A 19069-nucleotide genomic window follows, 5' to 3' on the forward strand; every position below is an offset into this window, starting at 1 on the left:
TCGCAGGGCAGGGGAGATCTCAGAGGGAGGGAGCAGGGGCGTAGCTATAGGGGGTGCAGAGGTAGCAGTCGCTACCGGGCCCAGGAGCCTGAGGGGGCCCAAAAACCCTTGTGCCACATAAGACACTGACATTATAGAAAGTGCATGCTTTTCAATTTACACCTCTGGCTGGAGGGAAAGGGTTAGGTCAAGAATTTGGCATGAGGGGGTGCCCTTTCAATGTTTGCCTCAGGCAGCAGGAAGGCTATGTGCTCACCTGCCCCTTGCCAACAAGCACTAAAGGAATGGGGGCCCAAGCTGAACTCTTGCACCAGGGCCCGTGAGCCTTTAGCTACGCCCCTGGGAGGGAGCCAGGGCGCACGGCAGAGAAACGGCAAGAGGGCGCCGCTGCCGGCGCCCCCCTTCTGACAGCGCCCCGGGCGGCCGCCCCCTAGAAACAGCCCTGATTCCCCATAACAATTCTGAAACATCTTATGAATACGTTTAAAACTGGGTGTTCTCAGTGCAGTCTGACAATGGTAGCACTGAATGGACAATTTCAGACTGTCAGGGCCTACCCAGGGGTGCACCGCCAATGGCGCCAGGTAGGGACAAGTGGGGAAAAGCACTATTGGGACTTTAAAAAGGGGCATTTTTGTACTGGCACACATTATAAGGGAGCATTTTTGTACTAGCACACACTAAAGGGGGTATTTTTATACTGGCACACATTGTAATGGAGCCACTATCGGGACTTTCGTTCAGCTGGGGGCATTAAAAGGTTGTTTTGGGTTTTTATTTGTACTGGCACACGTTATAAGGGAGCATTTTTGTACTGGCACATATTGTAAGGGGGGATTATTTTACTGGCAAACATCATAAGGGGCCATTTTTTGTACTGGCACATGTTATAAGGCAGAGTTATTACTACTGGGGGCATTATGGTGGGCTTTGTTACTACTGGGGGACTACGGAGAACATAATTACTAGTATGGGCACTACAGGAGCATAATGAGGGACATTATTACTATTGAGGGCATTGTTACCACGTAGTGCACTCTGGCAGATAATTATTACTCTTGGTAACACTTTTGGAAGGACTGTTACAGTGGGGGGCAAACTGGCACAGTATCAGCTTAGCACAATTATTTTTGGCGGATGCTATGTTTACAGCACTATAAGTGTCAGGGGAAGTATTTTCTGGGCACAGTTATTCTTTAGGGAGCTGTGTGCCAGTAATAAATATTGAAGGGGGCACTATCTGTGTGGTATTAGTATTTTCAGTGGAACTGTTTCTGCAGTATAGTATTGGGGAGCACAGAGGGCACAGCATTGGGGGTGACAGGATGGGGTGTTCTGAAGGTGGGAGGAGGATGAAAAAGTAGGAAACTACGACGTCTGTGTGCCAAACGCTGCATAAACGAGACATGGCTGAAAGAAATCATCAAGGCTGTGGAGAAGATAAGGAAAAGAGAACATCTACATCACTGAATGTAAGAGGTTTGTGGCGCTGTATTACCCTCTATGTTTTGTAGCGCTGTATGTAATGTTTTCCAAGTATGTCTGGAGGGAAGGGGTTAATTTGAAGATTTGGCTTGGGAGGTGCTGTTTCAGCAAAAAGGCTAGGTGCACTCCTGGGCCTACCCCCAACTGGTAACATCCGGTTGAAATAATTAATACATTTCGAGGCATAATAACAGAGGAAGGACACAACTCTAAGAAAGGTTGCTCCAGATCCATCATTGGGGTAGGGGCTAAAACTGATGTGCCAATAGAAGTTACAGGCTGGAACAATCGAACACACGTAACCCCCATAGAAAACTAAAGGGGTGTTCCTCAGGATAGATCATCGATGTCTTTTTTATGGGGGTCCGACTGCTGGCTTGAAGAGGCAGGGGCACTCTGGTGAGCACTGCGGCCTCTTACTCGGCCCCTGACATCAAGTTCATAGGTCACGTGGCTTAGGTGCAGCTCAGTCCCATTCAAGTGAACAGGCCTGAGCTGCAATACCAAGCACAGCCATTATACAATATACGGCGCTGTGCTTGGAAAGCCACAGTGCTCACCAAAGCGCCGTGACCTTCTTAAACAGCTGAATGGTAGGGTCCTGGAGGTCAGACCCCCCACCCATCAAACACTGATGACCTATCCTGAGGATAGGACAGCAAAATCGTATTACTGGAAAACCCCTTTAATATCAAATAAACACATTTTTGCTTTACAGTCTATTATCAGATACTAAAATGTGTACGTGCCTACCCTAAGCGACATTATATATGAAGTGTATGACTAGTTCTCCGCACATCCCCCGGGAGCCGTACACTAACCCCTCATTAATCTCAGTCTAGGTAATTCAATAAACAGCAGCGATGTCTATAATGACCCGGCTCCTCCATATAGAGAAGAGGCTCTGGAGGACGCTGCACATAAAAGACCAACATTAATAGGATCCTGGGGGGGCACAGTCTCTTCATTAGATGTGTTCTCCGCACCAGAAGCTGAGGTTATCTGCAGCTTGCAGCGCACCGCTGTGAACTATTAACCCTCTATTATCAATAAGGAGAGGTGGAATAGCATTAGGAGACAATGAGGGCTCTGCCGGGACCTGCAAGATCCATTGTGCTTCATAAAGAACACATCAGGACCTGATCCATCCATTACAGCCTTATTGACCATGCATGGCCTGTCCACTCTCTCAGCCTACTGATTGCCAATTTTTTAGAGAGTTTATTGATCTTAGCTTTTGAAGCCAAAAACTGGGGTGGATTCAAAAAAAGAGAAGTCGTATCTGTCCTTAATACTTTCTCCCCACTCCTGATTTGGGCCTTTAAAAACTGTATAAAAAAACCTGAAAGTGTGGCAGCACCTTTAGGCCTCTTTCACACGAGCGAGTTTTCCGTCCGGATGCGATAAGTGTTGAAAACACATAGAGTCTGGACTGGATCCTGATCCATTAATTTAAATTGGTCTGTGCGCATGAGGGTTGTTTTTCAGACATCATCTTCACGTTCAGGAAATATTGCAGGATGTTCTATATTGTCTGTTTTTCACGCAGCCCTGTTTTTCACTGGTGGTTGCTGGAAGATGTTGAGTGTTATTCTGCAGTTTTTATTCATGCACAAGCAAAAATGCATAAAAAAAAAATGCAAAAAAATTAATAAATAAATCAGCTCGCTCATACCCTGCTGTTGTGGTTCTGATGCTGCTCTGGTCCCAACAGCTCTCCACTTCCTGGTTCTGGACTCAACATACAAAAAAGTTATCTGGTCTGCCTGCTCAGCCAATCACTGGCTGAGGCTGGTCACTCCTGCAGCCAGTGATTGGCTGAGTCCAGAAGCAGGAAGTGAAGAGAAGCAGAGACCAGGGCAGACTTGGAAGTGGCCAGGGGATCGGTGAGGCAAGTAATTATTATTTCATCATTCTGCATTCCTTTTATAGAAAATTATTCCATTGGAAAACCCCTTTACAGCGATAAATGTCACGTTTGCTACATGTGTACACAGTATAATTCATGGTACTCAAAAATAAAGCTTAACTTTCAAGGGAACTTACATCCAGTAGGTTTCTAAAATGTCGATCTTACCACTGTAGCTTTAAAAGAGAGAAGAGAGCCCAAAAAAAAGTTTTACCTGCTGTGGATGTCACAACTGATCGTGATCTGGACCATGAGAAAATAACCCTTGGTGAGAATTACCAAAATAGCTCATTACAGATAACTCTGCAGGACATCATCTTACCAAAGCGGGAAACTCTGGTGACCCTACCTGTACTGTCTTCATACACCACCGTCACCGTCTTCCAGCTGTAATGTAACACCAGGTCCAGCACCGCTCGGCTGATTGCAGCATAGTCTGGGTGGAGGTTGATGAAAAACGTGTCTTTGTTATCCACTGAGGGGTGTTTCCATTTTGTTTGGATGTGAGGAACCTCCAGGGCGTTGCAGATAGATTGGACTGCGCTGACCGAGGAACTGTGAGATGGTCCAAACAATGCTGCTACCCCGAGGGCCAGCTGGTCACAAGCTGTGGCAGAGAAATGGCAGGAGATAAGTAAAAATAATAACTATTTTCACAACTTGAGTATTTGTCCAACAGCGGCTCTCCAGCTGTTGCAAAACGACAGTTCCAAGCATGTTGTAGGTTTGCAACATCGGAGGAGCCCTAAGGAGAGTTTCTGGGAGAGTTTGTTCTAGATCACAATGCATAGTGTAGTGCAAACCAGCAAATTATGCTGTACAGAGACACTGAACCAGAAGGAGGATCTTGTACGCTCAGAGCTGTTATACAGTACAGACCAAATGTTTGGACACACCTTCTCATTCAAAGAGTTTTCTTTATTTTTATGACTATGAAGGCATCAAAACTATGAATTAACACATGTGGAATTATATACATAACAAACAAGTGTGAAACAACTGAAAATATGTCATATTCTAGGTTCTTCAAAGTAGCCACCTTTTGCTTTGATTACTGCTTTGCACACTCTTGGCATTCTCTTGATGAGCTTCAAGAGGTAGTCCCCTGAAATGGTCTTCCAACAGTCTTGAAGGAGTTCCCAGAGATGCTTAGCACTTGTTGGCCCTTTTGCCTTTACTCTGCTGTCCAGCTCACCCCAAACCATCTCGATTGGGTTCAGGTCCGGTGACTGTGGAGGCCAGGTCATCTGGCGCAGCACCCCATCACTCTCCTTCATGGTCAAATAGCCCTTACTTTCAAAGTTTTCCTAATTTTTCGGCTGACTGACTGACCTTCATTTCTTAAAGTAATGATGGCCACTCGTTTTTCTTTACTTAGCTGCTTTTTTCTTGCCATAATACAAATTCTAACAGTCTATTCAGTAGGACTATCAGCTGTGTATCCACCTGACTTCTCCTCAACGCAACTGATGGTCCCAACCCCATTTATAAGGCAAGAAATCCCACTTATTAAACCTGACAGGGCACACCTGTGAAGTGAAGACCATTTCAGGGGACTACCTCTTGAAGCTCATCAAGAGAATGCCAAGAGTGTGCAAAGCAGTAATCAAAGCAAAAGGTGGCTACTTTGAAGAACCTAGAATATGACATATTTTCAGTTTTTTCACACTTGTTTGTTATGTATATAATTCCACATGTGTTAATTCATTGTTTTGATGCCTTTAGTGTGAATCTACAATTTTCATAGTCATGAAAATAAAGAAAACTCTTTGAATGAGAAGGTGTGTCCAAACTTTTGGTCTGTACTGTATGTGAATACTGTATAGCTCGAGAAAAAAGCGCGGTAAGTAGACAAAACTGCTGTACTTAAAAAGTAACTACTTTCTAAATAGATTATACATATATGAAGGGGGAACATGGGGAAAAGACACTGAACCAGCAGGGAGTGCTGAAAAATGTGCCCTGGATTACAAGCTATACAACATGCAGTAAAATAGGTACTTTTAATAATCACTCCGCATTGTTAAGTGGAATAATGGCTAGCTGGTCCCGGTTCTGCTGCCATCAGCTTTTGATTGGCAGCTGCTTGGTTAATGGTTACTGCCTCCAGCTCTTGCTCTCTGCTGCCCTCTGCTGGTCCAGGCATCTTTGAAAGCAGTTGGCCCTCAAACAAAATGTATCACCTATGCACAGCATAGGCAATACATTTATGATGGCTGGAGGTCTGAGCTCTGGGACCCAGTAGTGTCCATGGGTGACCAGCACCCCATTCACCTAAATGAGACAGCCTCGGACAACTACACCAGTCCCATAGTAGTGAATAGAGTGGAGGTCACTACCATTCCATTCATCCATGTATTCTTGATCAGCTGGGGTACCAGTGGTTGGACCCCCATCAATAATAGATTTATCAAATGGACAGGTGATAAATGTTGTCCATGGACAAACCCCTTTAAAGGGCCAATACAGCATATTTTTTCTCTGTCACATTCAGTATACTCATATTTTATCTCACCATGCATAATATTGCTCTCTGTCAGTGACCTGCTGTGCTATATGCCCCCGACAATACTTCCTACTTCTTCTGCTTCTGATTTCAGCTCTGCCTAATGATTCTGAGCCTCATCACGGTTACTATAAAAGACATAGGCACTTTGACCTGAGATGTACCTCGTAGCAAAGTCCCTACCTCCACATGGGATATGCTTAGGTTTGAAGACAAGGAGTATCTTAGACAATGTAACCCATTAGTGACCCCAGTATTAATAATGGTAAATTAGTTGTCCCCAGTACTAATAAGGCCCCATTAATGGCCCCCAGTATTAATAAGTGGCCCCCAGTATTAATAAGGCCCCCATTAGTGCCCCCCACTATTAATTAGTGGCCCCCAGTATTAATAAGGCCCCCATTAGTGGCCCCCAGTATTAATAAAGTCCCAGTAGTGGCCCCCAGTATTAATGAGGCCCCTGTAGTGGTCCCCAGTATTAATAATGCCCCAGTAGTGGCCCCCAGTATTAATAAGGCCCCCATTAGTGCCCCTCAGTATTAATAATGCTAAATTAGTGGTCCCCAGTATTAATAAGGCCCCATTAGTGGCCCCCAGTATTAATAATGCCCCATTAGTGGCCCTCAGTATTAAAAAGGCCCCCATTAGTGGCCCCCACTATTAATAAGTGGCCCTCAGTATTAATAAGGCCCCCATTAGTGGCCCCCACTATTAATTTGTGGCCTCCAGTATTAATAAAGTCCCAGTAGTGGCCCCCAGTATTAATGAGGCCCCCATTAGTGGCCCCCAGTATTAATAATGCCCCATTAGTGGCCCCCAGTATTAATAAGGCCCACATTAGTGGCCCCCAGTACTAATAATGCCCCATTAGTGGTCACCAGTATTAATAATGCCCCATTAGTGGCCTCCAGTATTAATAAGGCCCCCATTAGTAGCTCCGAGTATTAATAATGACCTCATTTGAGGTCACAGTATTATTAATACCCCCTTCCCCACTCTTCTCGTGCAAAAAAAGAATAAAACACCTCTATTTGTTTACACCACTGGGAACACTCGCTGCTCACTGGAAGCTCAGGACATGACCCGTGCTCCAGAGTGATGACATTTCACAGGTCCTGCTGCTTCCAGTCAATGCTGCGAAATGTCATCACGCTGGAGTGCAGGTCCTGTCCTGTGCATTCAGTGAGCAGCGAGTGTTCCCCGCGGTGCGATCAAATGGATGAAGCAGAAGAGGGGGGCAAAGGCTGTACTAATGAGAACTCCACAATGGAAGTGCTCATTAGTAATAGTGCACAGGCTGCAAACCTATGCATGGCCCACACAGAGCCACGTGCCCACAAAGAGGGCTCTGAGTGCCCCCTCTGGCATGCGTGCCATAGGTTTGCTACCACTGTCCTATAGCAACCCAGAGCATCATGTATTCTGTACATGACATCTGGTAAATGTATAACATACAGACTGTGTGTCTAGGGTTGCCACCTTTCCCAACAAAAAATACCAGCCAAGTTTACATGGATAAGGGGGGCGTGGTTTGGGCGTGGCTTAATACAGAGTGTTATTAAGAAATAATAGTTTGATCATATTCAGGGTCATAAAACTAACTCCATATATGGACACAGAGCAGGGACTACCAGAAGCACTAACTCCATATATGGACACAGAGCAGGGACTCCCAGAAGCACTGACTCCATATATGGACACAGAGCAGGGACTACTAGAAGCATTGACTCCATATATGGACACAGAGCAGGGACTACTAGAAGCATTGACTCCATATATAGACACAGAGCAGGGACTACCAGAAGCACTGACTCCATATATGCACACAGAGCAGGGACTACCAGAAGCATTGACTCCATATATGGACACAGAGCAGGGACTCCCAGAAGCACTGACTCCATATATGGACACAGAGCAGGGACTACCAGAAGCACTAACTCCATATATGGACACACAGCAGGGACTCCCAGAAGCATTGACTCCATATATGGACACAGAGCAGGGACTCCCAGAAGCATTGACTCCATATATGGACACAGCAGGGACTACCAGAAGCATTGACTCCATATATGAACACAGAGCAGGGACTACCAGAAGCACTGACTCCATATATGGACACAGAGCAGGGACTACCAGAAGTACTGACTCCATATATGGACACAGAGCAGGGACTACCAGAAGCACTGACTCCATATATGGACACACAGCAGGGACTACCAGAAGCACTGATTCCATATGTGGACACACAGCAGGGACTACCAGAAGCATTGACTCCATATATGGACACACAGCAGGGACTACCAGAAGCATTGACTCCATATATGGACACACAGCAGGGACTACCTGAAGCATTGACTCCATATATGGACACAGAGCAGGGACTACCAGAAGCATTGACTCCATATATGGACACACAGCAGGGGCTACCAGAAGCATTGACTCCATATATGGACACACAGCAGGGACTACCTGAAGCATTGACTCCATATATGGACACAGAGCAGAAACTACCAGAAGCATTGACTCCATATATGGACACACAGCAGGGACTACCAGAAGCATTGACTCCATATATGGACACACAGCAGGGACTACCTGAAGCACTGACTCCATATATGGACACAGAGCAGGGACTACCAGAAGCATTGACTCCATATATGGACACAGAGCAGGGACTACCAGAAGCATTGACTCCATATATGGACACACAGCAGGGACTACCAGAAGCACTGACTCCATATATGGACACACAGCAGGGACTACCAGAAGCATTGACTTCATATATGGACACACAGCAGGGACTACCAGAAGCATTGACTACATATATGGACACAGAGCAGGGACTACCAGAAGCACTGACTCCATATATGGACACACAGCAGGGACTACCAGAAGCATTGACTCCATATATGGACACACAGCAGGGACTACCTGAAGCATTGACTCCATATATGGACACACAGCAGGGACTACCAGAAGCATGGACTCCATATATGGACACACAGCAGGGACTACCAAAAGCACTGACTCCATATATGGACACAGAGCAGGGACTACCAGAAGCATTGACTCCATATATGGACACAGAGCAGGGACTACCAGAAGCACTGACTCCATATATGGACACACAGCAGGGACTACCAGAAGCATTGACTCCATATATGGACACACAGCAGGGACTACCTGAAGCATTGACTCCATATATGGACACACAGCAGGGACTACCAGAAGCATAGACTCCATATATGGACACACAGCAGGGACTACCAAAAGCACTGACTCCATATATGGACACAGAGCAGGGACTACCAGAAGCATTGACTCCATATATGGACACACAGCAGGGACTACCAGAAGCACTGACTCCATATATGGACACACAGCAGGGACTACCAGAAGCACTGACTCCATATATGGACACACAGCAGGGACTACCAGAAGCAATGACTCCATATATGGACACACAGCAGGGACTACCAGAAGCACTGACTCCATATATGGACACACAGCAGGAACTACCAGAAGCATTGACTCTATATATGGACACACAGCAGGGACTACCAAAAGCACTGACTCCATATATGGACACAGAGCAGGGACTACCAGAAGTACTGACTCCATATATGGACACAGAGCAGGGACTACCAGAAGCACTGACTCCATATATGGACACACAGCAGGGACTACCAGAAGCACTGATTCCATATGTGGACACACAGCAGGGACTACCAGAAGCATTGACTCCATATATGGACACACAGCAGGGACTACCAGAAGCATTGACTCCATATATGGACACACAGCAGGGACTACCTGAAGCATTGACTCCATATATGGACACAGAGCAGGGACTACCAGAAGCATTGACTCCATATATGGACACACAGCAGGGGCTACCAGAAGCATTGACTCCATATATGGACACACAGCAGGGACTACCTGAAGCATTGGCTCCATATATGGACACAGAGCAGAAACTACCAGAAGCATTGACTCCATATATGGACACACAGCAGGGACTACCAGAAGCATTGACTCCATATATGGACACACAGCAGGGACTACCTGAAGCACTGACTCCATATATGGACACAGAGCAGGGACTACCAGAAGCATTGACTCCATATATGGACACAGAGCAGGGACTACCAGAAGCATTGACTCCATATATGGACACACAGCAGGGACTACCAGAAGCACTGACTCCATATATGGACACACAGCAGGGACTACCAGAAGCATTAACTTCATATATGGACACACAGCAGGGACTACCAGAAGCATTGACTCCATATATGGACACAGAGCAGGGACTACCAGAAGCACTGACTCCATATATGGACACACAGCAGGGACTACCAGAAGCATTGACTCCATATATGGACACACAGCAGGGACTACCTGAAGCATTGACTCCATATATGGACACACAGCAGGGACTACCAGAAGCATGGACTCCATATATGGACACACAGCAGGGACTACCAAAAGCACTGACTCCATATATGGACACAGAGCAGGGACTACCAGAAGCATTGACTCCATATATGGACACAGAGCAGGGACTACCAGAAGCACTGACTCCATATATGGACACACAGCAGGGACTACCAGAAGCATTGACTCCATATATGGACACACAGCAGGGACTACCTGAAGCATTGACTCCATATATGGACACACAGCAGGGACTACCAGAAGCATGGACTCCATATATGGACACACAGCAGGGACTACCAAAAGCACTGACTCCATATATGGACACAGAGCAGGGACTACCAGAAGCATTGACTCCATATATGGACACACAGCAGGGACTACCAGAAGCACTGACTCCATATATGGACACACAGCAGGGACTACCAGAAGCACTGACTCCATATATGGACACACAGCAGGGACTACCAGAAGCAATGACTCCATATATGGACACACAGCAGGGACTACCAGAAGCACTGACTCCATATATGGACACACAGCAGGAACTACCAGAAGCATTGACTCTATATATGGACACACAGCAGGGACTACCAAAAGCACTGACTCCATATATGGACACAGAACAGGGACTACCAGAAGCATTGACTCCATATGTGGACACACAGCAGGGACTACCAGAAGCACTGACTCCATATATGGACACAGAGCAGGGACTACCAGAAGCACTGACTGCATATATGGACACACAGCAGGGACTACCAGAAGCATTGACTGCATATATGGACACACAGCAGGGACTACCAGAAGCATTGACTCCATATATGGACACAGAGCAGAGACTACCTGAAGTATTGACTCCATATATGGACACAGAGCAGGGACTACCAGAAGCATTGACTGCATATATGGACACACAGCAGGGACTACCAGAAGCATTGACTGCATATATGGACACACAGCAGGGACTACCAGAAGCATTGACTCCATATATGGACACACAGCAGGGACTACCTGAAGCACTGACTCCATATATGGACACAGAGCAGAGACTACCTGAAGTATTGACTCCATATATGGACACACAGCAGGGACTCCCAGACGCACTGACTCCATATATGGACACACAGCAGGGACTACCAGAAGCACTGACTGCATATATGGACACACAGCAGGGACTACCAGAAGCATTGACTGCATATATGGACACACAGCAGGGACTACCAGAAGCATTGACTCCATATATGGACACAGAGCAGAGACTACCTGAAGTATTGACTCCATATATGGACACAGAGCAGGGACTACCAGAAGCATTGACTGCATATATGGACACACAGCAGGGACTACCAGAAGCATTGACTGCATATATGGACACACAGCAGGGACTACCAGAAGCATTGACTCCATATATGGACACACAGCAGGGACTACCAGAAGCATTGACTCCATATATGGACACAGAGCAGAGACTACCTGAAGTATTGACTCCATATATGGACACACAGCAGGGACTCCCAGACGCACTGACTCCATATATGGACACACAGCAGGGACTACCAGAAGCACTGACTCCATATATGGACACAGAGCAGGGACTACCAGAAGCATTGACTCCATATATGTACACAGAGCAGGGACTCCCAGAAGCACTGACTCCATATATGGACACACAGCAGGGACTACCTGAAGCACTGACTCCATATATGGACACAGAGCAGGGACTACCAGAAGCACTGACTCCATATATGGACACAGAGCAGGGACTACCAGACGTACTAACTCCATATATGGACACAGAGCAGGGACTACCAGAAGCACTGACTCCATATATGGACACAGAGCAGGGACTACCAGAAGCACTGACTCCATATATGGACACAGAGCAGGGACTACCAGACGCACTAACTCCATATATGGACACAGAGCAGGGACTACCAGAAGCATTGACTCCATATATGGACACAGAGCAGGGACTACCAGAAGCACTAACTCCATATATGGACACACAGCAGGGACTACCAGAAGCATTGACTCCATATATGGACACAGAGCAGGGACTACCAGAAGCATTGACTTCATATATGGACACACAGCAGGGACTCCCAGAAGCATTGACTCCATATATGGACACAGAGCAGGGACTACCAGAAGCATTGACTCCATATATGTACACAGAGCAGGGACTACCAGAAGCATTGACTCCATATATGTACACAGAGCAGGGACTACCAGAAGCACTGACTCCATATATGGACACACAGCAGGGACTACCAGACGCACTAACTCCATATATGGACACAGAGCAGGGACTACCAGAAGCATTGACTCCATATATGGACACACAGCAGGGACTCCCAGAAGCACTGACTCCATATATGGACACAGAGCAGGGACTACCAGAAGCACTGACTCCATATATGGACACACAGCAGGGACTACCAGAAGCACTGACTCCATATATGGACACAGAGCAGGGACTACCAGAAGCACTGATTCCATATATGGACACAGAGCAGGGACTCCCAGAAGCACTGACTCCATATATGGACACAGAGCAGGGACTACCAGAAGCACTGACTCCATATATGGACACACAGCAGGGACTACCAGAAGCATTGACTCCATATATGGACACAGAGCGGGGACTCAAAAAACTGACTCCATATATGGATACATATGGAACTCCCAGAAGCACCGACTTTATATATGGACACATATGAGACCCCCAGAAGCACTGACTCAATATATGGACACATATGAGACCCCCAGAAGCACCGACTCCATATATAGACACATATGAGACCCTCAGAAGCACTGACTCCATATATGGACACATATGAGACCCCCAGAAGCACTGACTCCATATATGGACACATATGAGACCCCCAGAAGCACTGACTCAATATATGGACACAGAGCAGGGACTCCCAAGCAATACAGAGAAAATACTGGCAAGTCAATGGGCCGGTAAGTTACCATCAGTTTGAGCAAAATACCGGCTATGCCGGTGGAATACTGGCTAGGTAGCAACTTTATGTATGCCCCAATTACAATACACAGGATGCGTGTTTCAGATCCAAGCACTTATTAGAGCAATTACACAGTAGGTCGGGTTCAGATGTTCAGCTAGGCTTCTTAGTTCTTACCTCTCCTGGAGGCTTCGAAGCTGTCAAACATGTTAATTCTCTGGATGTCATAGGTCAGCGTGGTGTTCGGCATCAATGTCCTGTTCCTATTGATATTGGTCACTGCAAACTTGAAGGCTAGTTCTTCCATATTGACTGGCTCATTTTCCTGTGTCTCGAAAATCCCTCCTGTAACCAAAAAATGGAGGAGAGTCTTTGGAAAAGTCCATTTACATATAACCAGCACAGCTAGAAGGCTGAACAAAACCGATATATTGGGCAGTTCATTTTCACAAAGATATGAAACAGGCGGATACTGTAGATAGATAGATAGATAGATAGATAGATAGATAGATAGATAGATAGATAGATAGATAGATAGATAGATAGATAGATAGATAGATAGATAGATAGAGATATGAGATAGATTGATAGATAATAGATAGATAATAGATAGATAGATAGATAGATAGATAGATAGATAGATAGATAGATAGATAGATAGATAGATAGAGATATGAGATAGATAGATAGATAGATAGATAGATAGATAGATAGATAGATAGATAGATAGATAGACAGATAATAGATAGATATATAATAGATAATAGATAGATAGATAGATAGATAGATAGATAGATAGATAGATAATAGATAATAGATAATAGATAGATAGATAGATAGGAGATAATAGATAGATAATAGATAGATAACAAGCACAACATTTTGGACTAATTTAGAAAAAATGACTAAATGGTGACCAATCACTTTAAATTTGACATAAAGGGAAATGATCTCGGGAGCTACAGGCTTCCTATTAAAATTCTATCCCATTCACGTCTCCGTATTCTGCCCTCTTCCTTCCATGGCAGACCTGTCAGCCAACTCTATTCCTACAACTAGAATTTCATATTGACCGTCCTCCGGAGGCTTTCCTTCTCTAAATAGTTTAAGAGTCTTCACTCTCCTCCTCCTGGTCTCTGGTGTATCGGCTGCTGCTGGCTGAGATCAAGAATTTAAATACAGTCTGAGCGTGAACACCGCACTTCTACTGAGGAGATACTGACCACAGTACAAAGCTGTCTCGAGACGCCATTGTTTTGCTGACACTGTAAATTTATATATAGGATAATGAAAAAAAAAATGCATCTGCAATTCCATGGGGTAAACAATCAGCCAATGCTCTACGCAGGTCTGTCATGAGTATAAGAAATATTTCTCTAAATGACTAAGTCTGTCTGTTACCTAAGGGGAGAAAAGTGGCCAATGATTTATAAGAGTAAAACAGAATAGAATTGGCAGCAGTAACAGTATGTGGGATCTAAGAAAAACGATACTGTTTAGAAATACTGTAGTATTAAAAGATATGATTCTATCTGCCTGCAGTCACCAGTAGAGGGGGCTAATGAGCTTACTGAATACAGTCTGTACATTGAACTACTCAATAGTAACACATATGGAGTAAGCTCCCTCTAGTGGTGGATACTGTCTGTGTATTGAACCCAATAGTAACACAGTATGCATTAGAGTGGCACTATGCTTTGAACACACTTTTGATATGTCTGAGCGCTGAGACCCCCACTGATTTCTAGAATGAGTGGAGCATGAGCGTGTCTGCTTGATAGGAAGCAAGACGGAAGTTATAGAAAGTCTATAAGCCTATTTTACTCCAGTCTCTGTAGCGAGGTGGGAGAGCGCAATATGTGTGTGCTTCCTCTCCTCATTCTAAGAGATCAATGGGGGTCTCAGCGCTCAGATCCTCATTGATCTAAATATTTGATATGTCCCTACAACATGTCAAAATGATGTTCAAAGTACATTGGTACTTTAAGCTCCTAAGCTAACTCTAGTGGTGGATACTCTCTGTACATTGAACTCAAGAGTAACACAGTATGCAGAAAGCTCCCAAGCTCCCTCTAGTGGTGGATACCGTCTGTACATTGAACTCAATAGTAACACAGTATGAAGTAAGCTCCTAAACTCCCTCTAGTGGTGTATGTGGGCAGCACAGCAGCTCAGTGGTCAGCACTGGGGCCCTGGGTTCGAATCCGTCCAAGGACAACATCTGCATGGAGTTTGTATGTTCTCCCCGTGTTTGCGTGGGTTTCCTCCAGGTTCTCCGGTTTCCTCCCACACTCCAAAGACATACTGATAGGGACCTTAGATTGTGGGCCCCATTGGGAACAGTGTGATGCTAATGTCTGTAAAGCGCTGCAGAATGTCAGCGCTATATAAGTGAGTATAATAAATAAATACTGTCTGTACATTGACCTCAATAGTAACACAGTGTGCAGTAAGCTACCTCTAGTGTCTATGCACATGCTAGACCATTTGTTTTGGGGGTCCACCTGGGTAATGTAGTGGGGTTCTCGTTCTTATGATCATAGACGGCCCAGCATACAGTGTAGTGCCCTCGAGCAGGGGTACTGTGAAGTCTGGACATTTGTCCATTTACCCTATGCAAAGTTATAAACGTCTTACTTTATTTCACTTGAAAGGGTTAACGTGCACTTTTTAATACTGTATAACTGCATTTTATATGTATGTTGTGATATATATCCTGTTCATTTGCACTGTATTTGCAAGGCTCTGTGGAAAGGGTTAATGAATACTGAGAGACTTTTGAGACTTTGAATGAGAAGCTGGTAATTTATCACATCTACTATAGGGTACTGTATAAAGAAGAGCATGTTTTGGAGGGAAAAGCCAGACCTGTTTACCACCATAACCAGACAGTCTAACCTTTTGAATGTCTGGTTTTAGCTCTGTTGTTATGTCTGGAAACTTGTTTTTGTCTGGAAAAACTGCTGTGTCATTGAGTATTATTGAAGCTCTAATGTAATTCTATGACAGACAAGAGTGGTAACTTTGTAATTCTTTGTGCTGAGCTTCTCCACTCCAACCCTCCCACTAGGAGTTTCTAGTTCAGCCAGAAACTGTATATAAGGAGAGCAGTCAGTGCCCCTAGTGTTCTGCAGATAGGGATCAGTTCTTAGAAGAGGAGACTCTGACAGTCAGAGTTACCAGAAGAAGACACTGAGATGGGGACGCTGAGCCACAGACCATGGGTCACCAGCCTTGTGACCAAGGAGCTACAGACCGTGGGTCACCAGCCTTTGACTAGGGTACCAGCCTTCTGAGAAAGAGAGAGAGAGAGAGGGACAGCTAGCTCAGGCCTTTCCTCAGCATCAAACCTTTCTTCTGCCAGGGAGGAGACTGGAGAAGCCATCCCTATGCCTTTGCACCTGAATTCCTTCAGTAAAGATGCACACTGGTTTACTGCACCCTGACTCTCTGGACTTATTTCCCATTGGGGTGTACCATGCCTTACCATTCCTACCAGAGAGCAGCACCACCTGGTGACACCTCGACGGTGCCCGGGGGACCCAGCATAGTGTTGGGGCCACCCCAAACCCGGCCACTGCATCAGACCCCCACTTATCTAATAGTTATCCCCCATCCTGTGGGAATACCCCTTTAAGGGATGCTGTGTGGTTCCAGCTCTAACGCTCTTCAAAATGATAAATGCTGCTCTGCTATGTATTGCTTTATGTTCAACTGATCTAGAGTTATAGCACATGTTATAGCCCAAAGCTGCCACCATAATTCTGATGGATTCTTCTTAGCTCTATCTTCAAGTCTCCCAGTGACCAGTGTTCCCTCTAAGCTGCGCGGGTGGGCGGCCGCGCAGCAATTATTGTGGCCCCGCTCACAATTTTATAATGCCCGCTCACTCAGCTGTGCCGGCCCCCAGCTGATTCCCCTGTCTGTTTTGCTGGCTGACGCCGCCCGCCGCATGGTCAGTTCATTTACAATACCTGGCTGTGGGCTGCCGGTGGGCGGTGGCTAGTATTCAAATAGGGGGGCGGAGTTTTGGACCCGCCGGAGGCAGAGAGGGAGTGCGTGGTGTGCGGCGCAGGCTGAGGTCACGTCACGTCACGCTACGCTACGCTGCATCTGAGTACCCTGCGCGCCTGGCCGCCTGCTAGCTGGTGAGGTGAGGGCATATAAAAAAAGAAGTCTGTACCCCCCCCTGTCCCACAGTGCTACGAATCCTCTGTTGTCCCCTGTATTACCCTGATACCCCTCAGTTATATAATATATCTGAGGGGTATCAGGGTAAATTATACAGGGGGTAATATAACTAGGGGTATCAGGGTACATGAGGGGTAATATAACTGAGGAGGGCTAGGCTACTATCAGACATTATACAGGGGTAATATAACTTATCTTACCCCTCACCCCTGTATTATGTCCCTGATAGCCCTCCTCACTTATATTACCCCTGTATAATGTACCCTGATAGATACCCCTTAGTTATATTACCCCTGTATAATGTACCCTGATACCCCTCAGTTATATAATATAACTGAGGGGTATCAGGTTAAATTATACAGGGCGGGGTAATATAACTAAGGGGTATCAGTGTACATTATTATACAGGGGTAATATAACTAAGGGGTATCAGTGTACATTATTATACAGGGGTAATATAACTTATATTACCCCTGTATAGTGTACCCTGATACCCCTTAGTTATATTACCCCCTGTATAATTTACCTGATACCCCTCAGTTATATTACCCCTGTATAATGTCCCCCATAACAATGTGTCATCCACAGATCTCCCATAACAATGTGTCATCCACAGATCCCCCAAATTATTTTAAAAACCTGCTGCTTCTCTAGATGACCTTATGTTTATGGTAGTGGTAATAGAGTCTCAATGGTCTATAAAAGCAGCTACACTATTTTTACAGACCTTTGAGACTCTATTAACACTACTATTAACTATTAACATAAGGTCATCTAGACTAGAAAAAGCAGGTTTTTAAAATTCTTATTTTTCCCATTTAGGTGTTAGAGCAATCTAATTAAAGTTATGTTTTAACACCTAAAGAGAAAGAAAAAATAAATAAAAACCTACGCTTTCTCTAGATGACCTTATGTTGATAGTAGTGTTAATAGAGTTTCAATGCTTTGTAAAAATAGTGTAGCTGCTTTTATAGACCCTTGAGACTCTATTACCACTACTATCAACATAAGGTCATCTAGAGAAACAGCAGCTTTTTTTAATTATTTTTTTCCTTTAGGTATTAAAGCAATCAAATGAAAGTTATGTTTTAACATAAGGGTCAGAAACTGGGTTTTGTTTAGCCTCTTGGTTATTAGTTTTTCTATGTAAGTTCTCTGGAACAAAGATTTTTTTTTCCCTGTATGGTTTATATATGGAGAGCAATGTCCAGTGATAACAGAGAGGACTATACTGTATATTGTACGGGATGGTGCAGGGGTTATACTGTATTGTATGGGATGGCGCAGAGGTTTGTATGCTCTTTGAAGTGACAATTATCTTAGGTTTTCCTATCGCCCACATTTGATGGCGCTGTGCCCAGCTCTGAGCCGACCCCGCTCAGCAGCTGCGAAGGCTTAGAGGGAACACTGCCAGTGACCCCCTGCTGGTTCGGTATCTGTAGGCAATGTTCAGGCGTGGCACACTGGTTATAGGTTTTCAGAGCAAAGTCATGAAAAATTACGCTACATTGGAACGTAGGTGTAAAGAACGTGAAGCCTTCCGATCAAGTCTTCACAACAAGTTCTAAG

The 19069-nt window shown here is 45.1% G+C and overlaps 1 protein-coding gene across 1 annotated transcript in view; it reads right to left on the minus strand.

Annotated features, from left to right (window-relative positions):
* GRIK1 (glutamate ionotropic receptor kainate type subunit 1) overlaps positions 1 to 14561 on the minus strand; it is a 209684-nt gene extending 195123 nt beyond the window's left edge. The window contains exons 1-3 of the mRNA XM_040422093.1: positions 14533 to 14561; positions 13487 to 13722; positions 3744 to 4001 (exon numbers count right to left, since the gene is read on the minus strand). Coding sequence (XP_040278027.1) covers positions 3744 to 4001; positions 13487 to 13722; positions 14533 to 14561 — 523 coding nt within the window. The remainder of the gene's footprint in view (positions 1 to 3743; positions 4002 to 13486; positions 13723 to 14532) is intronic.
* Positions 14562 to 19069: the final 4508 nt, after the last annotated feature.

This window comes from Bufo bufo, chromosome 3 (genome assembly GCF_905171765.1).
Source record: "Bufo bufo chromosome 3, aBufBuf1.1, whole genome shotgun sequence".
Classification (NCBI taxonomy): Eukaryota; Metazoa; Chordata; class Amphibia; order Anura; family Bufonidae; genus Bufo; species Bufo bufo.